Source organism: Electrophorus electricus, chromosome 2 (genome assembly GCF_013358815.1).
Source record: "Electrophorus electricus isolate fEleEle1 chromosome 2, fEleEle1.pri, whole genome shotgun sequence".
NCBI classification, from domain to species: domain Eukaryota; kingdom Metazoa; phylum Chordata; class Actinopteri; order Gymnotiformes; family Gymnotidae; genus Electrophorus; species Electrophorus electricus.
In genome coordinates, this window is record NC_049536.1 from 11,239,308 (window position 1) to 11,258,073 (window position 18,766).

The 18,766-nt window shown below is 44.7% G+C and overlaps 1 protein-coding gene and 1 long non-coding RNA gene across 9 annotated transcripts in view; one reads left to right on the forward strand and one right to left on the reverse strand.

Moving 5' to 3' along the window:
• The window catches only part of plxnb2b (plexin b2b), a 94,372-nt gene that overhangs the window by 31,684 nt on the left and 43,922 nt on the right, over positions 1 to 18,766 (forward strand). The window contains exon 2 of one of the 8 annotated variants that reach the window (XM_035535962.1): positions 8,649 to 8,728. The exons of the other annotated variants lie outside the window; for them this stretch is intronic. Coding sequence (XP_035391855.1) covers positions 8,650 to 8,728 — 79 coding nt within the window. The 5' untranslated portion in view covers position 8,649. The remainder of the gene's footprint in view (positions 1 to 8,648; positions 8,729 to 18,766) is intronic. 8 annotated transcript variants of the gene reach the window in all.
• On the reverse strand, positions 436 to 17,382 carry LOC113571277. The gene is made up of 4 exons (XR_003409984.2): positions 17,178 to 17,382; positions 5,085 to 5,431; positions 4,680 to 4,813; positions 436 to 576 (listed from the first exon to the last, which is right to left on the reverse strand). It is a non-coding gene; the product is annotated as an uncharacterized LOC113571277 (long non-coding RNA).

Consider the following 18,766-nt stretch of genomic DNA (forward strand, 5'->3'; position numbering starts at 1 on the left):
AATATTTTTTAATAACTCTCCCTATCTGTACTCTGATCTGCTTTGAGACCTCTAACTTCATTGCACTAGAAATGGAGTGCTGGAACGTAATGAAAACTACAGGTTCCTGGGAGATAAATACAAGGATGATGCATCTCTTTCTCCCTGTTAGTGTGAGACTGGATTGCAGGTAGGTAGTGTGTGTCCTCCATGCTAGCTGAATCACGTGTGTGTGCACACACCTGTGTGTGTGTGTGTGTGTGTGTGTGTGTGTGTGTGTGTGTGTGTGTGTGTGTGTGTGTGTGTGTGTGTGTGTGCGGAATGATGAGCGCAGAAATTGCATTGGATCTGAATTAAACATGCTGCTCCTCCTGTGCTTGAGGCATGATGGACACTCAAACATATTGCAGGCAGAGAAAATGACTTCATAAGTAGGATATTTATGAGAGGATATTGTGTTCATTTGATTACAATAAAACATCCATTTTGTTGAGAATGAATGGCATGGGAGCTGGCGACAGTTGGAGGGAATAACCGTCTCGGTGTCTGCCTCCAGTGTGGCAATGGGCAGGCCTTCTGAGATTAGCTTTCTTTGTGCTGCGTACATAACCACAAAGATGCGTTAAAGAGAAGTAATAAAGAAATATATCTGTTTTTATTGAGGTTTGGTGACAGGGTTATGTTTGGGAGGTAGCATAAAGAGCTGGGATGCCGTGCAAAGTGTAAAGTGATATTATGGGCCATTAGACAGGGGCAGATCGAGGAGCACTCTGGTAACCACCACAGCAGGTAATGGAGCCTATCACTCTACCACTGATCTCCACTGATCTCCATCCGGGGTGCTCCTGGGATGAACCCAGTCTAAAACAAGGTCTGACCACCAGCCTATCCTTCAGAGAATCGCTCATACAGCACTCATTCTCTCACTCCCCTCATCTCTTTCTCCTTCTCTCTCCCTCTATCTGAAATTGATACTGTTGTGGAAATGGTGTCGCAGCTTGTCGAGGTCATTTGAAGCGCAATGTTGATTGAAGTATTTGGCTTCCCCTTGCATTGCCGCTGTGAAGGTGAACTTGTGTGTTAAATGGTGTCTTTTTTCTTTTTCTTTTTTTTTTTTTGGCTGCACAGAGCCTCACTTCCCTCCCTCTGCCTTCTGTTATGGACAGAGCCCTTGGGATATTATGTCGCTTTGCCACTGAATTTGTCTCTTCCGACTACTGACACCAAATGAAAATGGTTAGCTCCTGCTAAGAACCCACAGACAGAGCGTTTCCCTCACTCTAGGGGAGATGGGGTGCCTCAGACTGTACAAGAATGTCCCCAGAGCTCCACCCCTCTGCTCAAACCCTATCCTTCAAAGCCCAGATAAAGGACCCGTGTACTGTCTATTGTCCTTATGGGCTGGCTGTGCTGTACTGCTTCTCCAGTCTTTAGGGCGACCACTTAACAGGGAGACATGGAATCCCAGGCATCCTGAGCAGAACCAGATGTGTTTGGTCTGTTGGTGTCTGGTGGTTTGCCTGCCTGATTTCCTTCAGTTGTGATCATTGGATTTGTTCCATAAAACCCCAGTTCTATAATGATATGATGACAAGTGCCAAACTTGCGATTATAGCAAAAAGTTAATTGCAGCAACTGCTCAGATTTGGCCTCTGCATCATAAGCTATAACGGTCTATAATTAGCTATAAGAGGCAATAACAAAAGTGCTCTCAGAATCATGATTCTTATAGTAGCTAGTCTTACACTGTTTTGATCTTGACACAATTAAAAGGCCATGAATTATCTTTGTTTACCTTAAGCTGAACTGAGAGGATGATCGTGTTGGTGGTGATCATGATTACATAATAAGCAGAGGGGAAGATGAGAAGGTCACTTAGACAGACTGCAGAAGGGGAAATGCAGAAAAACGTCACGTCGCACCTTCACCTCCAGCGTGAGCTTCTGCAGCGTGAGTGCACTATAGCCAAGCGCATCCCTTCAGCAAAGGGCAATGGCAGAAAGCAGTGTGCCGATCTTCTGGGTGACTTGCAGTACAGCATTAGCTCATCTCTCATCCTGATGTGGCTTAGACCAATGCATCTTGGCACCCGTTAGTCTGCCTGTCCAGTCGGTCAATGTAACTTAAATGTTTGAGGCTTTTCCAATAAGCTTCTTAAGAATGGAATGGGAAGTGAATGGTCAGCCTCCTGCATGTGTTTTAGCAATAACGGCACTTCCTAGAGCGCTCAGGGCTTTGGAGGGAGCTGCTGCCTGCCAGTGGTGCAATTAACCGGAAATGGTTGGAATAATTGGATGAATGCCAGCAACTGGGAAAATGAGTTTGTATATTTTAGAAATGTGCATAGTGTGTTGTTGATTTGCTAAGCCATTGGACTTGAGCCATTCCGTCTCAGGCCGCGTAGATGAAAAACTTGTCGCCCTCTCCACACCCTTCTGAGACCCAGCCTAGTGGTACGCAGAACAGCTTGCTATTAACATTGAGCCATAGTCCAGGCTGCCAGCAGGACCCAGCCTCGCCGGCTTCTCGCACTGTTCTCACAACCACAGCCGTGTAATTGCATCCAACCCCCACCCTCCCCACCTCCAGATAGAATCTCAAACATGAAGTGATAAAATGTGAAAATTTACCCTCTCCCGCCCCCACCCTCTCCTCTGGTAGTGGCTGGTCTTTCATGTCAGCATGTGGTGGGAGGGGATGAAATTAATTGGGTCACAGTTAAATGGTGATCTCTGCTCCTGGAACCCCCTACATGCCGGGTTCTATTCGGCAGAGCAGCGGTGTATACTGTGGCAGCCACTATGACACAAAGCCAGTCTGAAAATTGGAAACTCATAGGACATTGCAGCATTGCATCTTGGAGCTATGCAAAATGCCCCCTCTGCCTAACTGGCATAGGGTAGCTGGGCGAGACACAGCAATCACCAAAAAAAAAAAAAACCCCAACTACAAAAACAGATTTGGTAGGCCGAATTTTATCAAATGAAATGTCTGGTGGAGACATGGTGGTTTAAAGAAATCCTTAAATGTAAATCAAACTTAATTAAAAGTTTAAGTGCTTGGCAGTGAATAATTTGGCTATACATTGGGCACTGTGCAAATTTAAGCTGTACTGCCGTCCATATGTATAAAGTTTTTGAACTTGTATTTTCTTTCTCTCTGTTATTTTGTCTTGTTCTTTTCATTCTTTCATTTAGTCTAGCTCTCTCTTATGGCCCCTTCCCTCTCTTTAGTGCTAACTCTCTGCCATATTTGTGTCTCTAGAGGAGTAAATGACCCAGAACATGGCTCTGTGTCTCTGGCATTCTGATCGGAGGGCTGCCTCATTGTTCAGAGCGTGTGCTCGCTCTCGCGCGCTCTCTCTCTCTCATGCACACTCTCTCACTCTCGCACGCGCTCTCTCTCTCCTCCCTCCTTCTCTCTCTCAGCTCACACATGCTACTCTTTCCTCCCTGGACCCATGCCCTCTGTTCTCATCCATCTTCATCGCTCTACCAGACGCTCTCACCTCCAGACGAGGCCATCCTCATCCTCACCTCCCCCTGACAGCCACTGCTGACTGAGCAGCACATCACCAGTGTACTCACACACACATGCCTGCACACACAGAAACACTCTTGATCTGACTTCATGTGCACTAGTGTGTTAATTAGAATTGAGACAGCCATGTTATCAACGTCACCCTCTTTAATCAATCTCTCTCTCTCTCTCTCTGTCTCTCTCTCTCTCTCTCTCCCTCGGCCGCTCTCCCTCACATGGTGGAGAGAATTGAGGTACAGCGCTGTGTGCCGGGGTTATGGAGAGTATCCGTGCCAGCTGTCAGTGCAGTGGACCACTGCCAGCCCCCGATATGTCTCCCTCTACTCACATCCACTCGTTTAGTGCTCTATTCCTATTTATTTACCCAATCACTGCGTTGCAGAGGCCACAGCTATCTCTTTACTCACTTCTGCTTGTTTTCTTCTGTCTCTTTCTCACTGTTGTTGTGTTTGTGTGCTATGTAAGACTGCAGTGAAGCTCAGTGTCCTTCAGCTGTGTGTGGCATCCAGAGTTCTCCTCCAGGGAGCGCAGACAGGGCTGGTCAATGCAGAGGGCAGACTGCACCCACTGCTCCCCTGCCTGTTAAACAAGGCCTGAAAGTGGATACGCTTATGCTTGTGTGCGTGCTCGCGTGCACACACACACACGCTTTACCAGCATCCAGATATATGACGAAGAGCCGCAGCTGGGAAGACAAGGCTGACAGGATTAAAGTTTAAAGTTGCAGTACTGTCATGTGGAGAAGTGTTACAAATCTTTCTCAACTAATCCATGAATTTCTCGTTACAAAGCTTGTGGCTGCACAATAAAACTTTAAGGTGTCCTCTGAATTAATAGACCATGGTTTTGATAAGGTGCTTCACCACTATGAACTACAAATGTCTGTTTTTTTGTTTTTCATGTATTTATACAGCATTCAGTTTTATTTGTCTAATGCTTCTTTTTATAAATCAGTGTAAAATTCACCTCTTCCCTATTTTAACTGGACAGCTTGTCCACAGTAATGTTCACTGTGTTGTCCACATAAAATATTGTTCACTGTATTGCGAGCACCGCTCTGACAGAACATAATCACCCAATACATGTTACCCAATTGGCTCCTGGAAGGCTACAGCTAGACAGAGCTTAGTATATACTCCTAGATTCCCACTAGTACTTACAAGATGTGCTGGAACAGAGAAAGAAGCATGCAGTGATTTGGTGAACACGACAAAATTTAAGGCAGTTGGGCTACAACAGCAGATGATCACATCAGGTTTCACTCCTCTCAGCCAAGACAGAGGACACAGGCTCCCTGAAATTGCATGGTTAAAAATTTAGATAATAATAAAATATTGCCAGGTCTGATGATGAGTTGTGATGGAGGAGTGTGTGTGTGTGTGTGTGTGTGTGTGTGTGTGTGTGTGCGCATATATATATATGATATGATATATATATATATATATATGATATATATAATATGATATGATTTTATGTATATAATCATGTTTATTAAGTATTTTCGGTATAGTGTGTGTGTATGTGTGTATGTATGTATGTATGTATGTATGTATATGTTTATATACTCATTCCGTTATAATCCATCATTATGTCATCCTGAATCCTGCGCCCAGCTTCTTCTCGCTAGCGCTGTGCATCTGTTGGTTGCAGGTGGAGGACGGCTGGGCTTGTCCATGTGCATCTGTTTGTGGCAGGCAGAGGAAGGCTGGGTTTTTCTGCTCAGGTATAGAAACAAAGCTGTGTACTGTTGTCTGGCTGTGGGCTCATCCTACATCCAGGACTGGAGTTGTTCAGTAATGCAGGATGCGGGGTGTTGCCTTCTGGGGCTCAAGTGGATCACGGCCTTTGGTTTTGCTGTAAGGTCTCTCCTTCACCATCTCCTCTGAGCCCCTCGAGACAGCAGAGAAAGGCTCTGCTGGGCAAAGAGGAGGCTCTTCAGAAGTGGAGTTTCAGAGATTTTTCTATGAATGCATTTTCCCATATATATATATATATATATATATATATATATATATATATACACACACACACACACACACACACACACACACACACACACACACACACACACACACAAACTATATTCTCTCTTTTTTGTGTGTGTGTGTGTGTGTGTGTATACTGTCACTCTTGTCCTTTTGTTTTTCAAACGTGCTTCATGTGTATCTACCTGGCGGGAGGTTTAACACTGTCTCACCTCCTGCATATATAGACAGAACCATGTATGCGCATGCAATTCATGTTAACACAGACATATTGCATGAATGCCTGAGTAGCTTGATAGCAGTTTAGGAGAGTAAACAAGTGTTGTGCCTGTTGTTTACTGATTGATAAGTGTTTTCTATACTCATTTTAGGCCTGCTTTGGGGGTTTGCCTTACACACGTTTTTAGAGACAGACCTCATAGTGGCATTTTTTTTGTGTGTGTGTGTGGGCAGGGAGCATGAACCATCAGGCTGCTCCTCAACATTTGTGTTCCTGTATGGACATTTCAGATGGCAAGGTTGGAACTGTGGAGTGGCTTATCACTTTTGGGCTGCACATCAAAGATGCAGCGAGACGATTAATGCGACTTGGATAAAATCTCATCTCATATATGTATATATATGCTTACTTGTGGTAAGAGTGACCAGATCTGTTGACAGCAACAGCAAGGGGTCACCAGGTTCCTGCAGCTCTGACTGCCTCCTGCCTTTGATAGGTCATAGGCCTCACTGGATTCCCCTCCTTCAGCCCTCTTTACATCCCACCACCCTAACTCACACTTCTTGGAATAAGAAAGATGCTTTATATCTGTAACTGTGTATCACTACACTATCCAGAGTTATACTTCATGAATCCTAATAAGATGTGGGGGGGGGGGGTGAAATTTAAAAAATTGTTTGCATGAATGTGCCCAAGAGTACAAACCATTCTTTGACAAACAAGCCCACATTTCATTTTCTGTTATGGCTCTCGGTTTAGAAGCTGGATTTATTCTGCACAAGTCACTGTGCAGTAGTCCTGACTGATCCTTTTCAGGCTTCCCTATTTTGGTCTGAGACCGTGGCTGAGAGGAAAACACTCGGCTTTTATTTCAGCTGTGACCCGGTCTAATTCCAAGATCCACATCTTGGCAAGGCTCACTCACCAGAGCAGCGAGAGGAATTCAGACCTGGAACATGCAGCATCAACACATCTGCAGACTGAACAAACTTGAGCCTAAACAACCCACACACCGCCCCCCCCCCCCCCCCCCCCCCAAACAGACTTGCTGTTAGAAATACAGCGGCTAGAAATACTGTTGGCAGAGGCTGCTCTAGACCACTGTTTTGAGGTCAGCTTGCATTTTTCTCACAGTGGCCAAGTGCCACATTTAGGCCGGCGAGCTCATAAAGGGAGAGTTTATGGGTCTGTTAAAAAGACATTATTGGTTGGGTGGTTGTTGGGTTTTTTTTTTTGGTTTGTTTGTTTGTTTGTTTTTTTGAGATCTAATGATATTGTAGTGATATTGCCCAGAATACAGCAACAGAGTTCCGCTCCACAACTGTTAGCAGGTCCTGTGACATGTCATCCTCACTGTGGAGATACTTTTATATGAGACTTCCTCCCCGCTCTTCACGAGCCATAGATCTCAGTCTCGTTCGCAGTCACTTTCTCTTTTCACTCTCTCACCCACTGGTGCCATCTCTCACTCTTTAACCCCTCCCCACTCTCGTTTGCTGAGATGAAATTGGATTCTCATCTGTTCGAGATTTGAGGTGCTGCTTGGCCTTTTTCCACACTGAGAGCTGGTTGTGAAGGATCTGGAAGTTCTCTCACCAACCATACATTTCTCCATTCCTGCAATGGTGTGTTAGAGTTTGATTTTAAAAGAATGAAGAAAAAGTGCTTTCTTTTATTCATATTTAATTTTTGGACTCTTTTTCCAATCCAACACTCCAAATTAATTCCAGCAACTTGTCATTTTACATTAGAGCATGAAGTGGACTCATGGATGGCTAAGGAAAGCAGTCTTGTCTTGTTGCCATGGGAGCGCTTTCTTATTGTGCATTTGGGTAGTGAGCTACTGCCAGAACTTCAACCCACCTGTTTCCGGTCTCCTTTCAGGGGGTGTGCGATGCTCCCAGCATGGATAGAGGCTTTTACACAGAGCCCTTTCCACACATATGATGCGTATGCCTGATGATTAAAATATGCATGTTTGACTGAGGTGGCAACAGGAATGTTGGATATGGCCTCTGTTTGAATCTGCCCTACTCGAAGCATCTCTGCTCTCATGTGCTATCCTTTCATCACATTCGGGGCAAATAATAAAAAGATGATCATTTAAAATATATTTGACCAATAATCTCTGAAGTAGTGTGGGCTCTTGAGATATCAAACTGTATTAGACAGCAATTACAATAAAATAATCAATCTGCTCTTTATCTTTGTTTTTGTCTTAATGTCTGCCCCCACATGCCTCTAAACCTCTTATCACCATCTGCCTGCATTTCATCTGCTCTGTTTGAGATCCTCCTATCTCCTATCCCTACTGTGGCGTATTCCAGGGGCCTGCAAGTAGCTGCTACACACATGCACATGCCCGCCTGCCTGCGCCTATCGGCCATCCTAATCGAGCCAGGCGAGCACACCTGTGCAAACAGATGTCCACTGGGACAGCACTTGCTCCCCACTCCTGCGTGGTGCTGCTCAGCTGCCGGGTTGCTCCCCTGGGCTCAGCAGGGAGATGCAGGAAGTGCTCCCGGGGTGAGGCAGGCCTCAGACGCAAGACAAGATGCCTGCAGGGATCGTCTATCCACTCACTCTCATGATTTCTGCTTAATGCTCTAGCGGGCACATGCTGTGAACGAGTTGGTTCTATTTTTAGGGATAAGCATTTAGCCCCGTGTGTTTCTGACATCTCCAAGCGAGTGCACTGACCTGTGAGCAGCAGGTATAATTGCATTGGTTAAGATCTTAAATACCTAAGTTGACCCTAGTTCAGCCTGCAAAGTTTGATATATGTATGACCCCTTTCCCTTTCTCTCTCTCTCTCTCTCATATTCATTTATATATATATATATATATATTGTGTGTGTGTGTGTGTGTGTGTGTGTGTGTGTGTGTGTGTGTGTGTGTGTGTGTGTGTGTGTAATTATACATAGGATGTCAAATAGGCTCTGCCATACTATTAGAGTTTCACACAGGACCCAGCCCTCAATCCACACTCTTGCAAGATCTTCAGGTAGGCACTTCTTTGTCTGTTTTACTGAATTAAGCCTACGACACATCAAGAAGGCTCAACAGTGACGTTTGACCCAGCTCCCTGCAAGCTCACTTTTAAACTAACCTGGTAACTAAGGCCATACCCAGCTCCACTGGTACTGCTAATGAATGCTCAGTGAAACCAGTTCCATCTGGATCTACGATTCTAGACATAACAATAATATGACACACAACAATGCACTCATGCATTTCCCAGAGTAGCCTGTGCTCTTCTCATCCACAGCCACTGACTAGCCCTTTCAGCTATTCCAGGTAATTCCTTCACAGCTATCCTTTAGTTTACAGCCTCTAAAACCAAATTCCACTCTATAACTCTCTAAAATAAACTATCCGCTTACTTTCAGAGTACAATACAAAATACCAGCCTCGGTATAGTTAAAGCAATACACTGCGCGACCTGTAGTTTTTTACCTACATCTATGTCAACCCACCTACTGATATTTATAGCCTGCACCCTTCCACCAACACACTGCCCCTCATGCACAACCCTTATCGCTCTATTCATATCAGTACTGGGGAAAGGAGTTAACCTCTGTGCTTATTATCGAATAAATATGCTAATGAGCTGAGCACCTGTTTATGTCTCCATGTGTGTGTATAAAATCTGTACCCACTAGTCCCTGTAGTTTTGGGGTCTTTTTTCTCAAATGCTTACAGACAACAGAAAAGTTATATAGTGGAATTATGCAATGTGGAGCTTTTTGGAAACTCATTTTTAGCTCTGTTTGTGACTCTTAATACCAAATATGACAGAAAAATGCTAAAACCATTTTAAGCTAATTATACTGTTTGAGGTTTAACACAGGAATATTTCTTTAATAAATGTATAAATATAAGATGCTGCATTTTTTATAAATGAAATTCCCAGTTGCAGGGGAGATCTAGGTGCAGGTGATTGTGGCTGGTTATGACCAACCTGGATGAGGTTCAGAGTGCTGCTGGTGGTTTGCTCTTTAGCAGTCCACAGGTGTCTGCCATTGTCTCCAAAAGAGGTGAGGGAAGGCAGATGAGAGGGGAAGGGAGAGGTGTTCATTGACCATCTCCAGAAATGTTGACTTGATGTTAATAATGTGCTTTCTGCTATGTGCATTTGTGTGATTGCAGTGAGGGCTGATGCTAGCGAGCACAGGTTCAATAACTGCCCCCACCACTGCCTTGTGTTGCAGTGATGCATACTTAAATTAAATCAACAAATGATTGTTAAATTTTATTTTTATTTTGTACGATGCTGAAAACATTTGTCAGGTCAGATATTGTTTATGCAATATTGTTATGCTTTGAATACAATACGACCTCTTCACACAGAACAGCCATGTGCCACACCCAGAAGGAACCCATGACACACCATAACCCCCCACACACACACACACACACACACACACAGAGCCAGGCTCTAGCAGCGGGTGTGTTTGAGCTTGCGCATCATGATGTTGCCAAGAGGCAACTCTCACCACACCCATCAACACACTACCCAGACACACACACACACGCACGATTCCTGGTTGGCAGTTGATCTGGGTCTCATCTCATCCATAATCTGTGTGTTTTGTTCTGGGCAGTGTGAGGATTGCCTAATGATCTATTGATCCCACCATCGACCTCTGTCAGCTACGGCAGGGCAGCAAGTGAAGAGACATATCTGGCATTCACACTTCCTCTCCTCTCCTCTCCTCTCCTCTCCTCCATACCCATCTCCCCTGCTGTCATTTTCCTGTCCGTCTGCCCTTCCCCCCCTCTCTTTGCTCTGCTCCACGGAGATTAGGCATTACCCGACTTTTAACATCTGGCTGGAAAGCATTAATGCATTCGGCCTACCCCATTATGCAGAGGCGGCACGAGACCCAGTTCACATCCTACCAGTGATACAGGCCACACCTTGTTACGAGCTTGTGATTGCTATTTATAATGGGTTACAAAAAAAAAGTTCACCAAAAACCCATGAGTTAGTCTGAATGGAGCATCTGAATGGAGGTGAAAAGCATGGTATCTGAAGCAGGCCCAGAACAGTGGTCTTCCTCTAGTCATGCCTGTCAAAGAACATGGTTGTTTGGGTGGCACTCTGGTCTCTGCTAACCTGCAATTTATTCTCTACCAAGTGATATAAGGATGAGTGAATAATAGCACCTACTAATGCGTGTTAAGTTATGCTGTAGGAGGCATGCATCTTGAGATGAGCTTCCTCCAAGTCCCCCAGGCCAGGCTGTGGAGGAAATACTTAATGATGCCAATGTATTAGCTCTGAGTGCGTTTCTGGTTTGGGCTCACTGTTCTTTGGTAGGCACGGGAAACATTTAATGCATTATGCACCCATAGCTGCAGTACTTTTAGTTCACTACCACAGCCATCACACTGCTGTATATGGCTGAGAGAGACAAAGAGATGGAAGTATGTGAGAGAGAGAGAAAGAGAGGGGAGAGAAAGAATGTGAGTGAGAAAGAGAGGGGAGAGAAAGAATGTGTGAGGAAGAGTGAGGAGCGAGTTGAGCGAGATTGGTTTTCCAGCAGTACCTTTAGCTACAGTCAAACAGGCTAAATAACATATTTTGGTGTGCATGGCATTCATTTGGGGCAGACAGAAATAAAGTCTACCGATTTTACACTCATTGCTGACTGTTGGCACCACTGGAATTGCCTCTATGCACCTGTACCATTATGGGGTACACCATCAAGGGATATTTGGTATGACTGCATTTCTGAGGCTGTCTGGGACCATGTTCGGGAGCTATTTAAGTCCGGCTGTGTGTGAGAAGAGAAATTCTCTCTTCATGCCTCTCAGCTCTGTTGAATTCACCTGCAATTCTCTACTGGCAAGGGGAAATAACCTCATGTCAAAAAGTCCAAGGCTTAATTGGAAACATTTCTGTAGCGTGTTTTCTCAGTCAGTTTGATTACAACTATTCAGTCTGACCAGAGGTTAGAGATATTATTTTACTTTGACTTGCTGGGTGGGGTGTGCGAGAGAGGGGCAAACCTGTGCAGCTCATGAATGGGTGGGTGGGGGTCAGATATGCAAACATAAGTTCCTGAAAGTTAAAGTGAATATTATAGCTGATTGTTCACCCATATGTGCATGTGCACATGGATCCATACTTTTCTGTGTGTGTGTGTGTGTGTGTGTGTGTGTAAGAGAAGAGTGCACTCATGCAGCAAGTCTGGGCACATCTGTTTGTGACTGGCAAGGGAAGAAAACCTTGGGAACAACCGGCATGAGTAGCTTACATTCAGAAGTGTTCAAAATCCCCAACATTTGCACATGTACACATGCTTTTACACACACACACAGAGTGGCTGAGTGGATCTGCTGTTCAGTTGAATAGAACAGTTGTACTCAAATCTGGACCCCAAATCCAGTCAATCCAGTGGATTTAGTAGTCTGTGGTCACTAATTGTACAGTTAATCACCACCTGATTCATGGATGAAGGGGGTGGGTAGACAGTATGTCCTGGAGGACTGTGAATTAAATACCTCTGGCGCCACAGTGGCATTTTGGGTGCAGTACCTTCTAAATCCCTGAGGGAGAGATCATGGCTGTATGATCACTACAGCACAACCACACACATTGAAGAACACTGAGCCAGAACTTTCTCTCTCTGCAAACATTGTCTGTCAGTCAATGAAGAGTACATTCTATCTGCAGGCAGACTGGAGATGGCAGAAAAAGACCTCCTTATTGCTGGAAGAAAAGACTCCACTGCAATTAAACCTGACACCGTTTAGAGCCTCACACACAACCATGTGAGGGCCTGGCAATAATGGTGATCTGAACTCAACTCAGGAGGGGGGAGGCAGAAGGAGAGGGGGAGAAGGAGGAAACAAGGGAGAGAGGAGCAGTGGGAGCAGAATGCATGACTAGAGGGACAGGGAAGACAGAGATGCCCCCGAGCACAGAAGAGTGGCTGCTGCTATATTCTTACATGTTACAGTGGAGCTGGCCTCAGCCTCACACCGACAGAACCAACTCCCCTCAGCCAGTGTGTGTGTGTGCACGTGCATGTACGTGTTTGAGAGAGAGAGAGAGAGAGAAAGATATGTTCATGTGCCATATCTATATTTTGTAATCATTGGGGCTTATGGTAATGAATGAATATACTTTGTGTGTGTGTGTGTGTGTATGTGTGTGTGTGTGTGTGTGTGTGTGTGTGTGTGTGTGTGTGTGTCAGGGATGGATTACTGTCCAGCCTAGTGCCCAGGAGCCTCTGACCACAAGGCTCAAGGGAGCTCAAAGACTGGAAGCATCACTGCAGGTGTAAAAAATAAATCCCTAGTTTATGTATGAATCAGTCAGGAGTTCTGAAGCCAATGTGCCAGTCCACCCACAAGTACAGGAAAATGTCCACAGATTCATCTTTGCAAATATAAAATTAACAGTAAGCCTTCTCCACAATTAACTACACAAACATTATCACTGAATGACTTTGCGAGGAGGAAGGTGAGAAAGAAACTTGTATATAGTCTGAAATGTATACTTAATTTTTTCGTATTGTTTCTGCTTTAATATTGTATATTGGCAGATTGAGAGTTGTCCATTTAATGTGGAATGACAGAGTTATTGCATGATTTAGTTTTTTCTATCTTTGACTCCTGGAATACTCTGTTGACATTCCAAAAGAATATTCTAGACAGGGTGTTATCATGGTATTAGCAATTACCGTGTGTGGCTACTTTTTGGCTTTGTACATAATGTATGAAAGCGTTTACTGAAGACTGTCTCTACTATATGAGTGGGATCTCTGTGTGTGTGTGTGTGTGTGTGTGTGTGTGTGTGGTTGCTTGGTTATGATTTGTGCATGCCTCTATAAACCTTTACTGGGAACTGTTCCCAGCAAAAGACTCCAGTATCAGTTGTCCATGGCAGAAAACTGTAGGCATCACTGCAATTATGAAAGGTCAGTTGTGAGCATAGATGGGGTAAAATTATATTGCATCCCTGCCTTTATGGTGTATTTGTATGATATCTATGTGCAGACATTGCAATTTATAACTCTCTCTCTCTCTCTCTCTCTCTCTCTCTCTCTCTCTCTCTCTCTCTCTCTCTCTCTCTCTCTCTCTCTCTCTCTCTCTCTCTCTCTCTCTCTCTCTCTCTCTCTCTCTCTCTCTCTCTCTCTCTCTCTCTCTCTCTCTCTCTCTGCCAATCCAGCCTTCTGGCTTTTACAAGCTGCCAATAGTCCGGTGCTAATGTAAGAAGCTATGAGCCACTCCCCTTTCTATCCTTAATACTAAAAATGATTTAGTCACATCGGCAGAGGAAGTCCTTTTATCCGTGCATATGGGTTGAGAGGGTCTGAGGTTGGCAGGGGTTATAATGTGGAATTACACAATCGCAAGCTCTATCTCAGCTCAGCAAAACGCTACGCTGTCCCCCCCATCCCCGATAAAACGTTTAATGGGGCTGCATTTTTGTGGATTTAGCCCATGGATAAGGCGCTGCTACAGGGTTCACCATGTACCAGGTGTCTTTTGCCCTCGAAATATTTTGCGTCGCAAAATCACGGCAGCTTTCAAGCGAGACGCGAGTTATTGCACGAGCACTTTCAATCCTGCTGGGTTCTCTCTCAAATTCTTTCATTCTCTTCGTTGTTCTATCAAACGTAAAGTCATCCAACGGATGATAACTTCACGTCGTTATGATTTATTCATTAAAATGACAATGTGTTTGGGTGGCAGTTATTGCCCTCGAGCCCAGCAGGGGCTTTATTGTTGACGTAACACCAGCAAACTATTAAGAACATGACCAGAGGCCCCATGCCTAGTCCTAGATTGGAACGAAGGGAATAGTGCTAGTTAATTTCAATAAGTGCGTGTGAGTGAGCGCGGGAGAGAGCACGGGAGAGAGCGCTGGAGAAGTGTGCAGGCAGCAAATTAGACAGGCCTGAACGTGTGGATTGGCACATGTTGCACCATGTGATCACACGTGTTTTGGGGGAGGGTGTTCGGGAGAAGGTGTCAAAGTGATGAAGGGAACAGTGGAAAAGAGGTGATGGAGATGGAGAAACTGGAGACATGCTCGTGTCACACATTTCCTTATCTCCAGTCACATATCTTTAATCAAGCATTGGGATTCCATTTGTTTCTTAACATTTTAGAAGGTGCATTTTAATTATATGTAAAGCTCATTACAAGCCCTCTTCACTAGTAATGAGCCATATTAACCAACATGGATATTAACCAAATTGCCATAGCTCATAAGCAGATAAAACTGTTTTGTCCAACTCTCAATAAAGCTTTCTGATTTTGTGTATTTTGTTATAAATGCTTCAAGCTAAATAAATAGCAATTAGTTGTTATGGAGTCTCCAAAAGTCATCTTATTAACAGGAGCAGTTTTTGCAAACGGAAGGCCAATTACTTCAGTCATCTTCCATGCAGCTTCTTTAAAAAGGCCAATCAGATAAGTGCATTGGTGAATGTGTTTTATCTTTACCCTTTGACGTCTTTGCTCAGGTCAAATGTGGCTTTAGCTCCTTGCTGGTCTAGCATCTTAAGGTCACAGAAGTGAGAGAGTGGCATTGTGAGCTTAAACCTTTTTAATCAGAGTTTTACGTGAGCCATTTAAGTAAAGTGGCTTGAATTCATCAGGTCATTGTGATGAGAGTTTGTTTTCTACATGTGGATAGGTGGAGGACTCTGTGGAAAACAGCAGTGAGAATAGTCTGGAGCTAAGAGTGTACAGCCAAAGTCACTTTGGGATTCTGGAGCTGGAAAAAGCTTCCCTCCTTACACGTTGCCAGGGAGACACATGTTTGTGCATGCACAGGCAAACAGGAGTCTCCCATCAAGAAACACTCAACAGACATAATGAATCATTCCAATTGTCTAAAAAACAATATGGAAAGTGGGCATTAATTATAGCAGCCGGAAGTGTGTGGCAGTGAGAGGAGTGTGTGGGCTGGGAGAGGGATTATGGAGGCCCAGTGCAGGCTTGGAGGCCTCGCAGTTCTTGGCTCTCATCATTTCCTGGCTTGTCTTAAGTGTCAGGGAGCAATTCCAAAGCTCTGTAGCTCATACAGCACTGGCCCCCCATATGGCACTGCTTCTTCATGTCTTCTTTTTGGGATTGAACAGACCCCCCCCCCCCCCACTTCTCGGCAGCACCTGGGTGTGCTCCAAAACAGAGTGCCGTGATCCACCCCCCACCCCCTGGTCCCGCCTGTGCTGATCTGTGCTGGTGCATGGGGAGCACTGGCTCTGGTGGGTGTGTGCCTGCTCGCTTGCCTGGGGCAGACCAGAGAAGGCCCAGTGGGACTTGTGGGGGAGAGACTGTCTGGCAGTGTCAATCCCCTCCCATGCTCGGGCACTCTCTCCCTCCTCCCTCTCTCTCTCTTTCACTCTCTCTATTCATCATGGCCATGTTGCCATGTTAGTGCTGGCGCTCAGCTGGGAAAACGTGTGCAGCCTGCTGAATGCCATGCCACAGGGGGTCACACTCGCCTGCACACCCGTCCACATACTCACATGCACACCTGTACACACACTCATGGGAACCCACACCTAGCCACACACTCATGTGCGCCCACACACTCAGACTACACTACCATTATGTTTGGGTTTTCGTAGCCTGAGGGCAAAGTGACACCTCATTTACATGTGCTGGAGTAGCAGACATGGTTACCATGTACCCCCCCTTCCCCCAGCCCCCCTTTTCTCATTTTTTGGCAAATCAGAGCTGTCGCAAAGGGACTGATGAGGAAGAGACTGTCTGGCAGTGTAGACACACACAAACACACATATATAGAGACACATAGACATACGTGCTCTTCGTCTCAGGTAGGTGGACAGCTACAACATGTGTGATTGCACAGGTGGTCTTACACATATGTATTACCTAAAAGTGTCTTGGTAATTGTGGCATTTCAGTAGAACACAAGTGCTGTTTGTCTGCACATGATGTTGGCTCTCAGCGGTTAATGGCTGTGGAAGAACAGTCCAGCCCTACTCTACAGTCCATTTTCTAACATCCACCTCTCTGTGTGAGCTCTCTCTCTCTCTCTCTCTGTCTCAACCCCTTCTCTGTGTGATCTCTCTTCAAAAGTCGTTAGCTGGAGCAGCTATTCATCCAGTCACCCTGATTGTGATGGCTGATCTTTCTTCTCACACAGGGAGCCAACCTGTTCCCTCAACATTCCTTGTCTTTGGGTGTTAAAGTCTGGTCAGTTATGATTGGAAAGGTGCCAACTCCATACAGTTGCACTATATTGGAGTATCACTCAGGGCTTGTGACCCATCTGTTGACATGATGTGCATTTGGTTGGACACAGATGTAGAAAGGTCATACTACTACTATTAGTCTACTATTCACTGCAAAGTGTCACCTAAAACAGTCTATTAACATCCCTTTGGATGCCCAGAATAAAAGAAAGTATGTTCTTTCTGAATGTCCTACAGTGAGGCAAAAGTTAGATGATTGCTTACCAAGTTTCTGCCTTCCAGCACTCCAGCATTTTGGAAGAGACGGTGTGGGTCTGTATGAAGAGATGGCATGATCTGTTAAAGAGATGATGTGGAGCTATATGGCTTTGCTGGAGCTCATATTCCTCTCCTGCAGGAGCTGGTTTGGCTTTTTAGAAAGCAAAGGAAATTCAAAGGGAAATTTCTGGAGAAGCCTAATCCAGGTTGATCAAAGTGCTCTGACCAGTTCAGAGTCAACTCACTCTCTTCCCAGCTCTCTCCCTTTCTTTCCTTCTCTCACTCAAACACACACACACACACACACACACACACACCACACACACATATACAGCACTGTAGACTTTTTCAATTAAACTGTATCCCAAGCAAGACTTGGCAGAAGGAGCACGAAGTCGTAGGGGCAAACAAGGAATAGGGACCAAGAAGGAGCTAAAGGACAAAGAGACAAAGGAAGCATTATTGTGGTGGTAGGATGCCAGTACGCTTAGATTTTTTCAGTCCTTTATGTGGTAGTTGGACAAAAAGTACTGAGACTGATGTCTAAAACACCTTCCCAACACCTCATAAGTTGCTGAGCTTTTATTATCCAGGATAAAATGGATATTTTATTTGTCAGTGGTTGTGATGGTGCCTCAAGGAGGAATTGGTGGCTGTTAGTTGAGCCATGCAGTCAGGATGGCAGAGCTGACTTTCCACTTGGTGATAATATCATGTTGCATCCCTTACTCTGAAATAATCCCTCATGGAGAATCCCTTTTTGTGAAAGAGCTTAATCCAAGGAAATGCTCACCAGTTTTTCTGCAGTTTTTCAGAATTTTACTGCTGAGATTCCAAGGAACTTTGTCAGCAAACTTCTTTCATTTGAGATTCTGCTTTGTAAAGAGAATTATTGTTGTGTAAAACGTTCACTTATACCAGAAGGTTCCAGGTGAGAAATTTTCTTACAAAAAAATCCCTTGTTACTTCTTATCTACCATTCCACATAACACAGGAATGGCAAGCATTTGTGGGGGTTTTTTAATAGTTGCTTTTTCTTTTACACAACCAGAGGAATTTAATGAACAAGGTTTCTGCTGTACATAAATATTTACTGTTGCTGTAGTCTTTACCATGTGGGTTAGATCTGAAATGTGCATTCTCTCCTAAAGTCATTACCACCATACCGAATGAGACGGATTGTAGTAAGATACAATGCTCATCTCCATCATTCATACTTCAACATTACGTAGGTAACCATGCAGTTTAGTGATGGACTGTCTTTTAATATTATGTTCCGAAACCATGGAACCACCAGTTCAGAAAAATCAGCATTCCACTGCAGTTTCAGACATGCACACAGCATCGTTGGAATGCATTAGACTGTCACTGATTGCTGGGGGATGAGAGGCAAACATTGCCTCCTCCATCAGACGATGGGTACTCTACTGCAAAGTGTGGCTGGCCACCTGCCATCTTTAGTGCAGCTCAACTCTATAGTAGGTTGCAGCGGCTTGGTCCAAACCCAGCTGGATAAAAGCCGGCCTTATGAAACAGTTTCATGGAATGATACAATATATCGTGACTGAAGATGGATGGGTGAGGCAGTAAGGGAC